The sequence below is a fragment of the Corvus cornix genome, chromosome 3 (assembly GCF_000738735.6).
Source record: "Corvus cornix cornix isolate S_Up_H32 chromosome 3, ASM73873v5, whole genome shotgun sequence".
Classification (NCBI taxonomy): domain Eukaryota; kingdom Metazoa; phylum Chordata; class Aves; order Passeriformes; family Corvidae; genus Corvus; species Corvus cornix.
The window spans coordinates 1512184-1530245 of record NC_047056.1 but is presented as its reverse complement, the minus strand read 5'-3'; the positions used below and the strand labels follow the sequence as shown (position 1 = coordinate 1530245).

General features: G+C 49.4%; 3 protein-coding genes across 5 annotated transcripts; all 3 read right to left on the bottom strand.

Annotated features, from left to right (window-relative positions):
• Positions 1-5: 5 nt before the first annotated feature.
• MALL (mal, T cell differentiation protein like) lies at positions 6-2484 on the bottom strand. Its single transcript, XM_010402964.4, has 4 exons — positions 2371-2484; positions 1193-1360; positions 878-1006; positions 6-532 (listed from the first exon to the last, which is right to left on the bottom strand). The coding sequence occupies exons 1-4, from the start codon at positions 2470-2472 to the stop codon at positions 470-472; spliced, it is 462 nt and encodes a 153-aa protein (XP_010401266.1). The 5' UTR covers positions 2473-2484; the 3' UTR covers positions 6-469.
• Positions 2485-2622: 138 nt separating this feature from the next.
• Positions 2623-16579, bottom strand: NPHP1 (nephrocystin 1). 3 transcript variants are annotated; one of them, XM_039568392.1, is made up of 21 exons: positions 16486-16579; positions 15900-15964; positions 15122-15182; positions 14512-14648; positions 13985-14174; positions 13700-13801; positions 13123-13214; positions 12962-13001; positions 12598-12682; positions 11925-12019; positions 11242-11370; positions 10335-10409; positions 9956-10066; positions 8948-9030; positions 8008-8084; positions 7630-7729; positions 7410-7522; positions 6042-6115; positions 5891-5935; positions 4181-4484; positions 2623-2707 (listed from the first exon to the last, which is right to left on the bottom strand). In XM_039568392.1, exons 1-20 carry the CDS (start codon positions 16552-16554, stop codon positions 4206-4208), a joined length of 2022 nt encoding a protein of 673 aa, XP_039424326.1. In that variant the 5' UTR covers positions 16555-16579; the 3' UTR covers positions 2623-2707; positions 4181-4205. The 3 variants fall into 3 exon arrangements, with proteins under 3 accessions (XP_039424326.1, XP_039424325.1, XP_039424327.1); XM_039568391.1 differs by lacking the exon at positions 2623-2707 and having other exon boundaries at positions 4158-4484; XM_039568393.1 differs by lacking the exon at positions 2623-2707 and having other exon boundaries at positions 4158-4484; positions 7630-7726.
• Positions 16580-17164: 585 nt separating this feature from the next.
• Positions 17165-18047, bottom strand: MTLN (mitoregulin). The gene has a single exon (XM_039568395.1). It carries the CDS (start codon positions 17888-17890, stop codon positions 17714-17716), a length of 177 nt encoding a protein of 58 aa, XP_039424329.1. The 5' UTR covers positions 17891-18047; the 3' UTR covers positions 17165-17713.
• Between the last annotated feature and the right edge of the window lie 15 nt (positions 18048-18062).

Here is an 18062-nt window from a genome sequence, read left to right as displayed (position 1 = left end):
CAAAATCTGTCAGTTGACACTTTATTCCAAATACAGCATTTACCAAATGAAACCAACAGAAAGTCAAGGAACATAATCTTGTATCATTGTTAAGAATTTGTGTTGGGGAGGGATGGAGCTGAACTGGAGAAAGGCAAATAACATAAGAAAGGAGATTGTTTGCTGAAAGAAGAGAGATCTTTTTTTTTTCCTCCCTTCCCTTGGTTGTCAATATTTGGCAGAATGTCAGAGTTGGAGGCTTGGGGCCTGCGCCCCTCCCTCCCCTTGCGTAGCCCCCAGGCAAGGCAGGAAATGTCCCACAGGCACACCAACGTGTGCCAGCACATCCCTCCTGTGATGAAGTGCAAAAGGACCTGCTGTTCCTGAGGCCTGGTGACAGGGCTGGGGCAGGGACACCTTGGGAAGACAGCAGGGTCCCTCACACTGGGAAAGCCCTTGTCCTGCAAAGGTGAATCCAGTGCTGCCAGGATCACTGGTAGTAGATGCTGAAGGCGTGGAGGATGTACAGGAAGGTCGTGAGGAAGGCGAAGAACTGCACGAGAGGAAGAAGAGGAAGGGTCAGCTGGCAGAGTCAAACCCCATCTCCTCCCAGTGCTCTCAGCCTGGGGAAGCCTCCCAGCCTAGAGCTCTCCTTGAGCCTCAAAGGACAGGCAAAACCTCAGCTTTTCCCAGGATCCAGCCATGCCAGGCTGTCCGTGAACTGGTGGACCCTGAGAAGCTGATGCTGGCTGCACGACCCACACAGGTGAGGAGCTGAAGCTCTGCCCAGTGTGACACCGTGGGGCTTGGGGTGGCTCTGCTGTGGCTTTAGCACGTGCTGTTGCCTCTCCCAGGGGGAACTGTGTGTTCTGCAGCTGGCAGGGTGCTCTGGACTCACCGATGCAGCGCTGTTGAGTTGGTAGTTGAGCGGCCCGTTGATGTCCAACTCAGAGTTGATGGTCGCGTTGGCCTGCAGGACTGCGGCGCTCATGTACAGAATGGCCGTGGCACCGTGGTACAAACTGTCCTGCAAAATAAGGCACGCGTGAGTGCCCCAAAGGGACGAACCTTCCCAGGCAGTGGTTTCACAGCAGAGCTCCCCTGGACTTTCCAATCGAGGCAAAAGGAGGAAAGGGCTGGTGGGTCACCATGGTGTGGTCCCGTGCCCACACCACTGCTGCCAACATCTGCCCGTGTTCCTTCCCCTCCTTACCAGCACTTTCCAGTTCTCGCTGTTCCTGTGATAGCCGAGGAGGTAGCTTAAGAGGAGCAGCAGGGAGATGAGCCAGGAGGTGAGGGACACGTACATCACCCATCCCTGCAGCAGCGGCAAGGAGACGGAGGTAGCAGCGACGAGGATCCACACCCAGGTCCCGCAGAGCTGCCAGGGACAAACAGGCGCCTCCGATGAGTGTGAGATGAGGAAAAGACCTTTTCCTCCCTAATTCCCTCCTCATCTCCCTCCCAGGCCAGCTGCAGCAGCCAGCGGAACCCCTGCATCTTTCCAAGAGCATCCCGGCGCGACAAGAAGTCATGGGAAATGACTGTTCACAGAAAAGGGAAGGGTTTGCTGCTGCCTTCTACACAAGGAAGTGTCTCACCCCGAGGGATTTGATGGAGAAGCCAGAAAATGTGCTTTTATCTGGGAAAAGTGAATGGCCGCCTCAACCCAGCCCTGCCCGCTCGTTAATCTCCAAGGCTTGGAATCACCGCAGGAGGAAGTCTCCTCTCAGCCTGGAGTGAGTCGCTCGCTCTGGATCCACCCAAAGCAGTTACTGAGCACAAACAGCACACGGGCTTATCGGGATGAGCCTGTGCTGCCCTATGCCATCCCAGCTGCGGTGGGTGAAACCCCTGGAACTGCAGCGGGGAGCTGAACCTGCCGCCGTGGGCAGGGATTGTGCCTGTGGAGCACGGGGTGTGTGGGTTGCCAGCCCTGTGCACTGTGGAAAAGTACACCGGCTGCTATCTTGGCCAGTCCCACTGGATGCCCTCTGGACCCAGAAGCAATTGAAAGAATCATGGAATGTCACACATTACAAGACGCCCAATTGCCTTCAATCCCTGGAATGATTTGATACAGAGAGCAAAATTCCCTCAATTTTCAAGCCATTTCTATGTGACAACAAGAGCTGCTTCTGCCCTGGACGAGCCAGCAGCTCTTCAGCCTCTCCCAACCCCACGGCAGCCGGTGACCCTCACAAAGACTCTGTGATGGAGCTGGTGTACCTTGTCCTCAAGCTGCTCCTAAAATCACAAATACCGCCTTTGTGCATTCAGCATAAGCTCAAAGACAAGATGTCACTTCCCATTAGTGGTGCCTTCAGGATGGTTTGGGGGGATTTTAGCTAGGAGCGGGTGCCGTGAGGCAGCGGAGCCAGGTATACTCACAATCTCCGGCAGGATGAAGGCGTAGGGGATGGTTTTGAAGACGGCGGGTCCCGAGGGCAGGGCGGGTTGCGTGGAGGCTGCAGAGGGACCCACCGAGGCCATCTCTCCTCCGCTGACAACCGCTCCGCTCGGCTCCGCTGGCGCTCGCCTGCCCCGCGCCGCTCCCGTGCGGGATTTAAGGGACACGCCCGCGGGACGTAAGCACAGGAACCGGCCCGGGCTGGCATCGCGCCGCTGCCCCGGCCGCAGACTGCGGCGGCTTTGTGCATCCCACTGCCAGCCGGGATGGGACAGAGCAGGACCCCGGCCCCACCGCGCACCAGTGCGAGGTCATTAACTACGGGGGAAAGGAAAAAACGTCCTACACCTTGCCGGGACAGAAATGTTTCCTGCAAACAATTGTCCTTGGCACGCTTCCAAGCCTGAAATATTTTTGCTTCCAGTGTTGTTGTCTCCTCCCCCTTCTGTTCAGGTTTCTGCTCCGTGGTCACGTCAGACCCCTCCACACCCTCCAGGCACATCCAACCTTTCAGAAACTAGCAGGCAATTTTTACAAACACACCAGGAGGGTTTGGCAATGTGCTCCCAAGTGCCCAGTAAGGTTTGAAGGAGAGCTACAGGAATTTCTGCCTCCTGGCAAATGCATTTTGGATTTGGGAAGCACTTGCTGTCTCATCCAGCACACTCTGCCTTGCCCTAGAATTCCCAGATAAGGGGTGGGATGAAAGGCTGGGGGTGGTGGCACTTCTGCCTGGTGGCCCAGAGAGGACAGAACGACCCCATTAACTCGGGCAGTGGGCTACAGCAGGAAGAGGACATTGTCCCAGTGAGATATCCCAGCTCCGGTAGGCAAGACTGGTGATGCCTCAGGGCCTTGGCTTCTATACCAAGCTCTTGCGCAACACAGAGCAAAGATCAAATCCATGTCTCTTGTCTGAGCCCTTCCTAGGCTGGGCAAGTGTTCTGTGGTATTTCTGCAGGCTCCAGTTTACAGATACTCCAGTGGGAGCTGGTTTCGGGCTCCATGCAGCGGAGGCTTTCAAGGATCTTCTTTTAAATAGCACCAGACAAAATTGTGCCTGGCCTGGGCTTAAATCCACGCGTGACTTGGTGGCAGTGTCCCCACTGCCCTGCAGGAAGCACCCAGATGCTCCAGCACTAAAGAGAAAGTGGATTAATCACTTTCCTCTGGGAGTGGGCAGCACACAGAGCCTGTGGTTACAAAGCGCTCAGGGGTCAGCACAGAGGAAATCATCCTGGGGAACTGCAGCATTCCCAGGATTCCCACCACCTGTTATTGTGTTGGGTCAGGCACATTCCTGGGAGTAACCCAGCCTTCTCCTGAGTGGGGGAGAAGAACAGGCAAACAGTCTAAAAACGGAGCACCCTGCTGGTCACTGGTTGGGCAAGAGAGGATTCTTCCCCTAAAGTGGCTGCCCTTGCTCAGCAGCATTCTTAAAGACTGCTGCTCTTTCCCTTCCCTGCTCCAAGTCTGCTGGGGGACTGGGACAAAGAGCCTTTTGCTCACCCTGATTAAAATAACACTGGAAATTAATGGGAAGCTGCACGAGAGGAGAAAAGGGCTACCTCAGCTTCAGCAAAATATGATACCTGACATGGCTGCAACAGGTACTAACAGGCAACCAGAGCCTTGTCTAAATCTGCAAAGTTAAAAATTTAAAATACAATTTCCAGTAGACAAACTGATAAAATAATTTTAGTCTCTCTCAAAATCTTAATTGTGCTAAAATATCCATTACAATTCAGATCCTACACAATCTCTTTGGTAAGAATTTAATTTTATTGTTACCATGTCCTTAGAGAGCCTGGATTGCTCATTCTCCTGGATTGTTTTCCCTCACTTCTCCTAAGAAATCATAGGCCAGCTCTGAGATGTCAAAGGCCCTGTGGGTGTTTTCTGATGACAGCAGGTACTCCAGCGCACCATCGTTCTCCCGGCTCCTTTTCAGGAAATCATGGATCACCTTCCAGCGAGACAATTCCACTTCTTCCTCAGCCCATTTGTAGCTGGGGAGGAACGTGGTGTGGAGCAGAGGGAACACGGAGTCGTGGTACACCAGGACAAACGCAGACTTCAGGAATTCTTGATCTCTCTGCAGAGAAGAGTGTTTGAAAATAGTTCAGTGCAAACACGTGGTGTTGCCAAGCACTTCTCCAAAGTATTGTACACAGGGGAAAAACCCTGAACAACTCACTCCCAGTTCCCAGGAAAACAATGGGAAGAGATTTGACCTTCCTAAACACACATCCGTTATCTTGGATAAGCCTCTCCAGCGTTTCAACGAACCTGCTCCCTGAACTCTGTCAGCCTTCCCATAAACCACAGGCACCGAGAGCCCTTTGCTCGTGGGGTATTTGTATTTCTTCTTAAAAGCAGTGTCACATCCTCCCTGCCCTGGAAGCCCAAACTCCTCTCATTTCCCTGTTGTCCTAGGTGGAGAGTGGCTCCAATCCCACTCCTTGGAGCAGGAGGTGAGGCTGCCCCTGGGCACTGTTGTCCCACTCCTGGTGCGTGGTGTGCTCCCCTGTAAAGATCAGGCTGGAAAACCCAGACACTAAGGATCAGCCTGGTAAATTATCAAACACATGGAAAAGATCCAAGTCCGGAGTGTCCCAGCCCCGGGAGCACTGTGCCTGGCAGGGAGCATTTCACAGCTTGGCCTCACGGGACCGCGGCAAGGGTGAGCATTCAGCAGGCAAAAATCCTCCCGTGGGAGTGGCACATGCCAGTCAGGTAGAACTGGATGGTTCTGGCATCCCGGGGAGTTACCAATTCCGTGAGCAATCTGCTTTCCTTTTGAATGAATGGCCCTGAAAGAGACGCTCTGACTCAGCGGGTGTTTGTTTTGCGTAAACGGGGAGCCATCCTTGGGCATCGATTCAGGAGCTTGCACAGGGAATGAAATATCCCACTGCTGCTCCCAGGAAATCCAGCACTGAGAGCCAATGGCTTTCTCATTCAGTTCCCTGCAGCTGCTCTCTGTCCAGGGGACAGTGGGTAGGACAAGGTGTGAGTGAGCCTGGGGACAACCAGGTCAGTTCTACACGCCAAAATGTGGGATTACAACTGTTCTGGGGTAGGGAGATCTGAGGAATTTGGGGGCCTTTTCCCAGGCAGATTGTGGGAGGACTGGACCTCAGAGTTTGGAGTAGGGAAGATGATTTTGCAGGCACACACAGCCCCTTTTGTATCCATGGAAAGCTTTTACCAGCCAAGTATTGGAAGCACATCATGACAGGGAGCCACAGTCTGGGTACCTGTAACAGGTTCCCCCCTAACAACATTGAAATAAAAATTTACAAGTTAATTTAATTTTCCTCCTGCTCCTGGTTTACTGTTATAAATCTGGGTGAGAAATGTTAAGAACTGCATTTACATATCTCTATTTTCTAAACAGATGTACAATGAGAGGAAAAGCTAAGCAGCACTTGCACTGGCAGGGAGCAGCTAGCTGGAATTACCCTGCATTTATGGAAAGAAAAACCTGTAGTTTGTTACCTTCTCAGTTCTCTTCAATGTTCTTTCTTTGTCTGCCCAGGCACTCTAGAATGAAATGTGAAATCAGACCAAGGCTGTGGAGAACTTTATCTTTTCACAAGACAAAAAAAAAGATCAAATTTTGCCTGGAAATCCTGGCAAGGTAACATACCCGAAGTGCGTCCATCAGGTCTGGCTGATCCAGGAGTCGAGGGAAAGTTGCTAAAACAGGATTACAGATTAAGTCTGAAACAGAACACAAACACATTCAAGGCTAAGGAAGAATCAGGATAGTTTTCAAAGTATTGGCACATCCAGGTAGTCAACACAACCCCTCCCGTCAGATTATTCCCAAGGGAAAATGAGCTGTAACAGTTCTCCAGAGCAGGGAAGGTAGGAGAACTCCCTAAAAACTGTTCTCTGGCTGCAGCCAATTCTCAGTGGCTGAGAGACAGTTAAACTAGGAGAGGAGACACACAAACCCCAGTGCTGGTTTATTGGGAATGCCAGCAAGCAGGAGCCCTTCCTGATTTACCTGCCAGAGGTGTTTTCCCTCATTTCTGCACCTGCCTTTTCTACACACAGCTGCAATTGTGCTGCTTGGTTTGGATGTTATGGATAAACACATTTGGGTTCTACCTCAGCCTGGTGTGTCTGGTGTGGCATTTTAGGAGAACCAGGGACCAAGTGCACGGTGAATTTACCCAGTGGGGCACATATCCCACTGCACAGGTGCCCTGGTGCTTTTTGGGTCACTTCCATGAGAAATCACTCTACTCCTGTCATTATTTTAATTAATGAGACTGTGGATAAGATTCCAAGTGACAGAGAGCAGGATTTTGGCTGAAGCATTTTCTTTCTCTTGTGATTTCAAATAGCGAATGTGCACTTGTTTCTTCACCTTGAAGCTGATGGGAAGTTCAGTAAACACAAAGCATTTACTAATGCCAAAATATTTCAGGGAAGTGAGCCAGGACTGATGACTTCTGGGACGTAGAACAGACATTTTCAGTTGTCTATCCCTAAAGTGATGGTGGATTTTGAAATAATAGAAACCTTCTTTAGTTGCACAGCTACCAGAACAACTTCTGGGATAAAGCCTTTCAGTCGCTTCAAATGAAGTCTAAAATCCAAAGGATGTAGTTTAACTGCAGGAGAGGTCATCAGCCTGATCTACTGTCCTAAATTATGGAGATCAAATCAGGTAAATGTGGCAGTTCTCACCTATATAAATTCACACGTAGTAGAATTAAGAAATGTAATTTTTCCATATTTCAAATCAACTTTAAAATGGAGACGGCTATAACCTATCATTAGTTCTGCTGAATAAGATACAGAGTTGCAAAATCAGGGCAAGACACTGAATTCTGAAACCAGAACTCTCCAACTTGTGTCTCTCCCTACTGTCAGTAAGTAAATAATAATTAAAAAATAAAAATAAAGAGGATGACTTAGCCTGAGTGCCAAAAGCATCTCTTGCCAAAGGGAACTCTGGAGAGAGTCGTTCCCTGGATGAACCTGATCTTCCTCCAGTGCTCACCTGTGCTTTGCATGCTCATCCTGTCCTTCAGGAGGGCGTCTCCAAGGATTTGCCGATAAAACACCAGGAGATGGATGTAGCACATGCTCCCAACTAATGTTTCAGGGAGGAAACTATTGGGAAAATAAAGGACAGCAGTTGAGATGTTTATTGCAAACACTGCAGATTTCTCTAGGCTATCTGGAATACTTTTTCATTTTAGGGAAGCGCAAGGACTCACTTCAGGATGTCTTTTGAGTGCACGCTTGGTGACTTCACTTTCACCAGAAGCACAGGCTGTTTCCTGAGGCTCATAAACTGCTGAAAAACCCCAGAGCCTGCTGCAGGAATAAACACCCCAGATTCAAACAGTCAGTTTGAAACAACATTCATAAAATGCCCATTACAAAAATGGACATTTCAGTGGCTTGAGAACTCTTTCAAGTTTAGTTCGCCTGGCACCACCCAGCTCCCCACAGTCAAGGCAAAAGCAGATAAATAATGAAATACATGCAAAAATAGAACACACAAACCCAAGCCAGGCTTTGGGGACTATTGTGAAGGAGATGCAGCATTAATTACATTGTCTTATTTAAATTATTTTGAAAAGAAACCACACCTCTCCTTGATATTGATGGGTCAACCTCAACACCTCTCTCGTAGGGAGTTCCACCGCTCAGGACCAGCTCATACATCCTGTTAATACAGATAAATTTGAAGCCTGTATGATATTGGGAATTTAACTATTTTTGGAATTTAATTATACTGGGAGGTTAATTATTTTAAAAGCCATTAACAGCACTGTTTCTTTCCCACAGCCCAAATATTCTTCTTGTATGGAATTTAGCAATTGCTTCATTAAAATGGTTTTGAGGAATCATCACTTCAACATTTTAAATCTTTCATATTTTAAATTTGTTAAAGAATAATGTAATCCCTGTTCTGTCACGAGTAAGTCACTGCTGAAGCAAGCATGAAATTTAATCTGTAATACCATGCTTACTTAATGAAATGGTAGAACAATATTTAAAAAACAAGATTTAGAAGAGATTTAGAGACTTTTTAGAACGGGTGTCCTGTGGGTATTTCTTTTCCCCTGTAACCCAGATAAATTCAGAACACAATGCATATATATACACCAATATTTGGTTAAAACCAAGTCTTGAAAGTCTGAGCTACAATGAATTATTTCTGTCAGTGAACAGAAAGTTTTCCTACATTTAATAAAATAATGTACAATTTATTATTCTTTCAGATGACTGGACCCACTAATAATAAATCAGCTGCAAAATATAATTCACACTCCAAGAGCAGCGAGAGATTCATTCACAACAGCTCCTACCCGATTCCAGGCCTTGGAAACCAGTCTCCCAATCTTCCCATGGGAAAAGGATAATGCAGCAAAGTGCACACGAAGAAGAGCCAGAATCACAAAGGACTGGTTTGGATGCCCCATGCCCCAGCAGTGTGTAAGTATGAAAGATGAGCTTTACTCTAAAATAGATGTAGGTACATCTATGTGTAAATACAGGGACAGCAGGAACACACAACAAACTCACTTGGAAGGAACAGGAATCCCACTGGAAGTGAAAAGCTTCAGAAAGGCCCAGCCACAGCTCAGCTCTCCTCTTTCACCTGTTGACTAGAAAAAAAAGAGAAATGTAAATTATTTGAGCAGCTGACCCAGAACGAGTGACTGAAGCACGATTAATGACAATAACCGCATCAAAATCATTGTAGCTGTCCCCCTTTTCCTCTTTCACCCTTGTGTGCTTAAAAATCACAATCTGCCTTCTCTGAGGGTAGTTTTTCTGGCTTTACCATCTATTGTCTTACTACCTGTTGTACTTTCCAGCAGCATATCCCAGATGGACAGGCTCTATCTGTGTAAACTGGAGCTGGAAACCACTGTCCATACTGCTGAAACAGTTAAAACTTTAGTTTTCAAACTGCACAAGACATTAGTCTGAAATAAATCACAGAAAACTGCAGGAGTGAAGAGACAACTGGTCCATTGTGATCCCATGACATGGGATTTTTGGCACAATTTATTTCAGTGTTTGTACAGGGACACTCACATCCATGAGTCAGAGGAACTTTTAGGGATATTCTCTCATCAGAGAAACCCAGAATGGTCTGTGTTGGAAGGGATTTTAAGGATCATCTTGTGCCACCCCCTGCCATGGGCAGGGGCACCTTCCACTATCCCAGCTTGCTCCAAGCCCCGTCCAGCCTGGCTTTGGACACTTCCAGGGATGGGACTGCCACAGCTTCTCTGGGCAGCCTGTGCCAGGGCCTCTCCACTCTCACAGGGAAGAATTCCTCACCAATACCCCATCTATCCCTGCCCTCTGGCAGTGGGAAGTCATTCCCCCTTCTCCTGTCACTACATGACCTTGTGAAAAGTCTCTCACCATCTTTCTTGTAGGTCTTTCCAGATAATCCTATTCTCTAATCCTGTTCTCTAATGAGGGATGTTCCCTAGTCCTATTCTCTACCTAGGGACAGCTGGTTCCCTTTATAAACCTGCACTTGGAGCGATTTCCACTGCACCTTCCCACACTCACATTGCACTTGTAAGTGATGCCAAGCTCAAACAATATCCCAATGTCTGAAGACAGGGAGCTGGACCTGACAAAACAGTCACCATCAAGCAGGCTGGGTAAGATGCCCATCACCTGATACAGAGAGAGGGAGGGGAAAAAAAAAAGAAGTTAATGTACCTAAGAAAAAAAATCTTGATCTTTAAAGGCCATCAACCACATCCCTCACTCATACAAGATCTCAGACCCAATCCCACTGCATCTAAAAATGAGGAGAGAACCAATTCCCGTCAAAACCTTGCTCCCCTTACTGTCTTTCCACAGAGCACAGCTGTGCCACCAAGGAACACTTTAGTGACACTGAAGGAAGAAGCTGTAAACAGCCAGTGGCTGTGACACCTACCCTTGGAGAAAAGGTCCATGTTTGAGGACTTTTAGGCAGCCACGTAGCTCTCACTGTGTGAATGTTACTCAGCACCTGAGGTGGGGAAAAAAGATAAGGCAAGTTTTTCTGGAAAGCCCCGCTGCTTTCAGAAAATGCAGGGTTATCCCAGATGGATCCAACACTGCACACAACAAAGACATCTGGAAGAAAACTGCTGGATAATCAAAGTTATGGTTTTATAAAAACCTGCTCCGCACACCCACAAAGGAGCAGAGGACCAAGGGCACGTGGAGCAGTGTGACCCTGACCCAGCTGCTCCCAGGCCCATCCCAGGAGACAGATCAGCCCGGGAAACACTCATCTCCAGGAGCACAGAGGAGCCAGGAGGCACAATGGCAGGTGGGGGACCTGAAATTAGGGACTCAGAGCAATGGAGCTCCCGCCCCAGCCCCTCCCAGGGCCACCCAGTACAGCCCTGAGCCCCAGGGGCCGGGTGTGACTGTCACCCTGAGTCAGGAGCAGCTCCCTGGCTCACCTCACACTGCTCAGGGGCATTCTGGGGCTGCACCTGACTTACCACGGGAGGAAAGCAGAGGGGGAGAAACCAAAGGCAGCAAAAGGGAGGGATCAAGTGCTTTGTGCAGTACCAAGGGTGGGAAACAAGGCTGAGTGTGCCTGCCTCGCCATGCCCAATGCCCATCAATGCAGTCTGGCCTGTTTTATCATTAAATTCTATTTTTCTGGGTGAGTGGGCTCGAACCAGACTCATCTGAGCATAAATTAAGCAGCTTGGGAGGCAGGTTGTGTGTCTCTCTCTAAGTGAGACAGCTGGAGGAGCTGCATACCAGAGGAACCAGAACCTGAAGGATCCTGGAAGTTGCAAACCTCCTCCAGTCCTTTTCTGGGAAGCAGACACGTTCCTTACCCGGCTGCCGTCGAAGAGGCAGAGCCGGACATGCCGGCTGAGGACCTGCACGCCGGTTCCAGGGGGTGGGATCATCTTGCAGCTGCATAAAGTGACAATCAGGCACACTCTGGTGGGTCTAGGATGGATCTGAAATACAGCAGGAGGAGGATGAAACCTAAAGGCCCTCTGCACGTGGTCTCATTTTGTGTTTATGGACTGAGGTGATTCTCCCAACCACAGCCCCTGTGCAGTGGGAGCAGCGGGATTTCTTCACCAGCCTTTAGCTCTGCCCTAAGGATGTTTCAGTGGGACAGACAGAAGGTCCCAGCAGAAGAAATATTCCAGAAATGGTGCAAATTAAGACATACTTGTTAGCCAAATGGAAAGAAGGCAAATTGAGTTTGTGTCCATCAGTTTAAAATTTCACACAAGTCACCCACTGCCTCACCCCAGATAGGGAAGCAACCCACAAACTACGGTGACTCTTAAAAGAAATACAACATGACAATTTAGGCTGATTTTTGGAGAGTAGGATGTGGTAACACTACTGGCTAAGGAGTCTGGATTGACATGGAAATCTGCCATGTGCTTCCCAGCAATATTCACCCATCAATGTGAATTCCTGCCAGCAATTCCCATCCAGAGATCCTGACACTTCCCAAACCCAAAGGCATCAGAGCCCCCTTAGCAGCAATACTCACAGTATTTCTCTCAGAGTTCCACACCAAGTCTTTGAAAGCCAGCTGGGATGGAGTAAGCTCAGGCTGCAAATAATAACTTGCTCGAAACTCTTCACCTACAGCAAGAGGAAATTTAAAACCACTTCATTTTAAAAATGATCTTTATTGCCCCAAAATGGACAACACCCCAAATTCAGGTCCAGTTGAATATTTGACTAAACAAAACTATGGTATTATCTCCCATGAGCACTGTTTACTATTTGTAAGTGTTCTGAAGTATTTCATCCCAAAAGCACAATGACTTAATTAAAAAAAAGGAGATGAAACAGCTTTAAATAGAAAGACTAACAAAACATGAGATGTTTTAATATATCTAGTGAAGAGATTCCAAAAGACCTTTAAGAAAAAGGGAAGATTAAAATAAAATAAAAACAAATTAACACTTCCTGCACTGTCAACAGGAAGGATCTTCCAAAGAGGAAAATCTTTAAAATCGTGAGGAAATTTGTCAGGATTTCATATTGATAAATTGAAATTTAAGGGAAAAGAATTCTTTTATACATTATTTGATGGGTCAAATATAGCCAAATACCCCATTAAAATTAAGCAATACTGATTTTAGTCCACCAGGCTGGTGACCAGGGTGAGAAAGCCACCACAGACACCTGAGAATCCTGCCAGGAGAAATCCTTACCTTCCTCCAAGAGCTGGCAAAGCATGGATGGGCGGAATCCTGCAGGAACTGCCCCTATGGTGGTCAGTACCTCCACAGTGTCATTCTAGCAAAAAGAAAGAAAAAAGGATACTACTGTTCCTGCTATTTAACAGCAAATTTCATCCTAATTTCCAGCTCTGTTCAGAACCAGAAACTTGGGATCTCAGTCACCTCCTCTGAAGCGTTTCTGTGGCATTTCTTGCTAACAGAGACTCCCAAAACACAGATGTTAATTAAGAACAAGGGTCTGTGATATGAGACAGTGTTTGGGAAAAGGCACAGCTTGTCTACAAAACAATGAAGATTATGGCAGGTGAAGCTCCTCTGTAAGAGGGGCACCTACCTCTGTGATGGCTCGGACAGCACTCCAGTGGGAATCTGTTCTGGAAGAAAAATAGAGGGATTTATAATAAATCCTCACGTGAACAAAAGTTTAACCACTAAATATTGGTCTGTTTTCAAATAGCAGCAGCTTCATAACCATATCTGAGACACTCCATTTACCTTTTTTTAATTTCAGTTCCATCTGCTGTTTCATCTACCACTTCTATGTGTTCCTCTGACTCCTCCTGGCTTTCTTCCTCTGCCTTGGGAACCTGGAATTCAGATTTAAAATGGCAAATGGCTTGATTTCTTCCCAGCTCTGTTCTTAAAAATGCCTTGTCCAACCACAGCCCACGTTAGTGTAAGTTTAGAATAAGTGAAATAAGTTTATAAGAGAAGATTTTCTGTCTGTGATGCAGAAAACTGTCCCACGTTTACACGGACTCCCATTTCAGATAAATTATTAAAAGCCCAAATTAATCCAAGCAGCATGGGGTTTTCAGAGCTGGCCTTTAGTGACAAAGATTCTGACTTTTATATTCAAGTAACTTCTCTGCCACGACTTCACAAGGCACAAAAATGCTGCTTTTGATGGGTATCTCCATCCCCATGGATAAAAACATGGAGTTGTTTCCAAATAACTGGCATTATTTCCAAACAACACACTGCACTGTGACCCATTTTATGCAGATATAGGATCGTTAATCTATATAAAAGAGCAGAGGTGAGATTAGGACAGAGGTTGCAGTACACCAACCGCAAGGTAGGTCCTGGGAACGAGGCCTCTCTCCCCCTTGGAATTTTCAGCTACCCACCAGCCATCCGCCTTCTTGTCGTGTATGAGCAGGATTTCACCTTTCTTTGGCATTGGAGGGAGAGACAGAGACAAAAACCAACCAAATATTTAAATTAAAAAGGACCTAACTCCAATTTCTCCCCAAATCCCACAACTGGCTGAATCCCAAAAGCACAGAATTTCATTATAGTTACTGCTTAACTCAGAGTGATCTGCAGTAAAAACCCTTTACAGAGAGACAGTCACCACAAATGTGAGATCCCCTTCCTGCTGGGCATCGAAGTTTCCAACAGCAACACATTCTCTGACATTTGGATCATCCAGCATCTTCTCCTCATCTTCTTCTTCAGTGTCTTCCTCCTCACTTCCTTCATCTTCACTCTCCTCCTCTTCATTTCCATCTTCTGCACGAGGACCTTTCTGGTGTTCCTCATCCCTACCCAAAACAAATCAAACTTCTTTTATTATCATTTCCACCAAACTTTTTGAAATGCTGTCAAGCTTCTGCAAGGACTTTATCCAGACACAGCATCTTCACTCCTGTGTTTTACTCTCTGTCCTCAAGAAACTCCTCCAAACCTTATATTCCAGCCATTATCCAGCACCCTTAGAAAATCTCAGCAAGTCATAAATGACTTCTCTCGTGAGCACTTCTTTTTTTTATCCTTCTGTTATTTTTCAGCTAATAAAGGGGGTGAGATAATGATTTTTCAAGGTCCATTCCAGCCATCCTTTAAAAAAACAGGTTGCATTTGTGTGTTTAAGCTACTCACCCTGGATAATTCTTTGTCACGTTATCCTGATCCAAGACAAGAAGGAGTTTCTGCAGCTGCTGGGAGAGTTTTAGCAACAGCTTCTCTTCCTCTTCCTTCCTCTGGCTGTAATTCCCCACCGGCGCGGGCTCGTCAGCCTGACAGAGAACCCAACAAATGCCCCAAAGAATCAAAGCTCCCCAATAGATTGCTCAAAGAATCAAAAGTTCCCCTATAAATTTAGTTTTCCAGACATGCCTTACAAGCTTTCCCCTTCCTGGGCTACTGTCACTCCCTCTTTAGTGACAATTTTCCTAGCATTTCACTCTGCCAAGGTGAAATTCTTTGTTAAGTTTCAAATTGCATTCTCTGCTTCCAAAGAATGCATTGGGTTGAAAAATATTTTATCAAAGATTTTAAGTGCAGGACTTGGACAAAATAAAGCATTAAAGTGAGTTTTTAAATTATATAAATGGATATAAAAAGTATAAATTGGAGAGATGACAAGCAGGGACCGTGCAGTGCTGGGCACTGCTCTTGTCCTGAGGCATTTAAAATGGAAGGTTGGTGTTCTTTAAATGCTCTCTGTGGTGAATTTCGGAGAAAACCACAAATTAATCTCCATACTTACTTTTTTCAAAGCATAGAGAGCGTTTGTATTCTCCTCCACCAATTTCTTCAGCTGTGTACATCTGCATTGAAAGCAAGACAGGCAGATGGTATTCTCTTTAAAAATCTGACCCCAACCACACCTGATGACTGAAAGGTGTCATTTTAGGTGCTGTGTGTCCCTGCAGGTTGAGAGCTCCAAGCCCAAACAGCAGCATTTGTCAGAATCCCAGAATAGCTGGGGTTGGAATGGACCTCTGGAGATCATCCAGTCCAACCCCACTGCCCAGGCAGGATCACCCAGAGCAGGTGACAAGGGAATACATCCAGGTGGGTTTGGGATGTCTCCAAAGAGGGAGACTCCACACCCTCCCTGGTGTGGAGCTGGGCAGCTGTTCCAGTTCTCTGCCATTCTCCCTCATTTGAGGTGGATCTTGTGTTTTAGTTTATGGCCATTGCTCCTCATCCTGTTGCTGGGCATCACCGGAAAGAGCCTGGCACCATCCCCTTGGCACCTGCCTTGGAGATATTTTTATAGATTGCTGAGATTCCCCTCTCAGTCTTCCCTTCTCCAGACTTTCCTCAGCCTCAGAGGGCTGGGAAAGAGCCAGTCTGGAAAACAGGAGTGAAAGGGGCAGGGAGAGAGCTGTACAATTAGGAGAGGAGAGGAAAGGCACAGAGGGAACGAACAGTACGAAAGGCATAGAGGTACGAGAGGGGAGGGTGAGGGCAGGGCCGGGGCGGTGGGAGCGAGGGATGGGGTGGGATAGGGTTCGGGATGGGGTCGGGATCCCCCTCACCTCAGCCCAAGGGCCTCCCGCTGCCCGGGGGCTGCAGCCGCGCTCTCCGCCCGCAGCGCCTCCACCTGCAACAGGGGACGGGGGCGGTCAGGGGCCGGGGATGGGGGGCGAGACCGGTACCGGCCCTGGTACAGCCCCGGTACCTGCCCCAGTACAGCTCCGGTGCAGTCCCGGTACCTGCCCCGGTGCAGTCCCGGTACCTGCCCCAGTACAGCTCCGGTGCAGCCCCGGTATCTGCCCCGGTACAGCTCCGGTGCAGTCCCGGTATCTGCCCCAGTACAGCTCCGGTGCAGCCCCGGTATCTGCCCCAGTACAGCTCCGGTGCAGTCCCGGTACCTGCCCCAGTACAGCTCCGGTGCAGCCCCGGTATCTGCCCCAGTACAGCTCCGGTGCAGCCCCGGTACCTGCCCCGGTACAGCTCCGGTGCAGCCCCGGTACCTGCCCCGGTACAGCTCCGGTGCAGTCCTGGTATCTGCCCCAGTACAGCTCCGGTGCAGCCCCGGTATCTGCCCCAGTACAGCTCCGGTGCAGTCCCGGTACCTGCCCCAGTACAGCTCCGGTGCAGCCCCGGTACCTGCCCCGGTACCTGCGCCCGCAGCTCCCGGCTCCGGCGCTGCACCCGCTGCAGCGGCCCCCGCGCCCGCCGCTCCGACATCGTCACCGGGCAACGGGACAGCCCCGGCGCCGCCGGATGACGGGCCCGGGGCGGGGCCGGCAGCGCTCCGTACCCAGCACGCGGTCCCGGCAGCGCCGGAGCTCTGAAACCTCCCCAGCACCACTCATCTGCCGACAAACGATTTGGCGTTTTGTGATGCCAGTAATGGACTCACTGAATAGTTGGGTTTGGAAGGCACCTCTGGAGGCCATGCAGTCTGATGGCAGGATCGTTAAGTTTGGGAATGAGCTCCAAGATCAAGGCCAAGCCTTAAAGGGCGCTGGGCAGTGCCTTTTCTCCCCCAGAGCTTTTAGAACTCCATAATACCTTTGAAAACCAGCAGCCTGCAGTGAATCCCCCAGCACTGCTTCTCCTGGAATTCCCTAGCAATGGGAAGAAGGAATTTGCTACCGCTACCTTCACAATTCCTTATCCGAAGTGCCTGGAGGAATTCCAACCCCTTCATTTTACTTGCTCGTTCACCCAGCCAAAACATGAGCTCTTTCACCACTTAATTGTCCCCACGCACACCCATAATGGGACTTGTTACACGTGCCCGTAAGGCACGTTTTCACATTTATTCCAGAAACAAACACCTAGGAACACCATGTGATGACTTTTGCTAGTTTATTGTGTCGCCAGGGCTTCCTGGCAAGGGCAGAGTAGCAGGCTTAGAGCTGGACAAGTGCAGACAACCCTTTGGAATATGGACATCACCGAATTACTGAGGTTGGACAAGATCATCGAGTGCAATGTCCCCACCTTGTCACCCAGCCCAGAGCACTGAGTGCCACGTCCACTTGTTCCTTGAACACCTCCAGGGATGGGGACTCCAAAGCTCCCAGAGCAGTCCATTCCAGGTTTGGTATCGTTGCTTGCATATCCTCAGTTCTTTGTTAGGTTAGCCTGACACAGTTTGGGATCTTGCTTTGTGAAGGGCAGAAGTCCTGCTATTCCACGGATGCCGTCCTCTCCAGCAGCATTGCAATTCCAGGGATGCCGTCCTTCCCCAGAAGTCGTGCTATTCCACGGATGCTGTCCTTCCCCAGCAGCGCTTCACCGCTTTCCAGCGGCTGAGGCAGCGCCCACCGAGGCCGCCGGGGAGCCGCTCGCAGCCCGCTGCCAGGGCCAGGGGCAGCCCGGCTGCGGCTCCCGGCGCTCAGGCCGCTTCCAGCTGCTCCTGTGCGGCGGCGAGGCGGCGCTGGAGGTATCGCTGCCGCCAGCGCAGGAAGCGGCGGCGTGCCCGGCCCGCCTGCCAGCCCACCACCACTCCGGCAGCGAAGGCGGCCAGCAGCGCCCAGCGCACGGCCCGCGGCCGCAGCGCCTCCAGCACCATCCCGGACCCGCTCCCGAGCCCGTGCCCGGCCCCGCCTCCTGCTTCCGCCGCCGCGGGGGCGGGAACGGCCCCGTTAAAGGCGGCGGGGCCGGGGAGGCGCCGCGTCTGCCCGCGCCATGGCCGAGGCGGCAGCGCAGGTACCGCCTCGCCCCGCGGGTCCCCCAGGCACCCT

Coding starts and splice junctions, on each gene's coding strand:
- MALL (XM_010402964.4), bottom strand. CDS start 2,472: ATGGCCTCGGTGGGTCCCTCTGCAGCCTCCACGCAACCCGCCCTGCCC. Junction 1,361..2,370: donor CCTTCATCCTGCCGGAGATT/GTGAGTATACCT, acceptor TGTCCCTGGCAG/CTCTGCGGGACCTGGGTGTG. Junction 1,007..1,192: donor GCGAGAACTGGAAAGTGCTG/GTAAGGAGGGGA, acceptor CTTATTTTGCAG/GACAGTTTGTACCACGGTGC.
- NPHP1 (XM_039568392.1), bottom strand. CDS start 16,554: ATGTCGGAGCGGCGGGCGCGGGGGCCGCTGCAGCGGGTGCAGCGCCGG. Junction 12,683..12,961: donor CTGTCCGAGCCATCACAGAG/GTAGGTGCCCCT, acceptor TCTTTTTGCTAG/AATGACACTGTGGAGGTACT. Junction 7,730..8,007: donor CCCATCAATATCAAGGAGAG/GTGTGGTTTCTT, acceptor TTATTCCTGCAG/CAGGCTCTGGGGTTTTTCAG.
- MTLN (XM_039568395.1), bottom strand. CDS start 17,890: ATGGTGCTGGAGGCGCTGCGGCCGCGGGCCGTGCGCTGGGCGCTGCTG.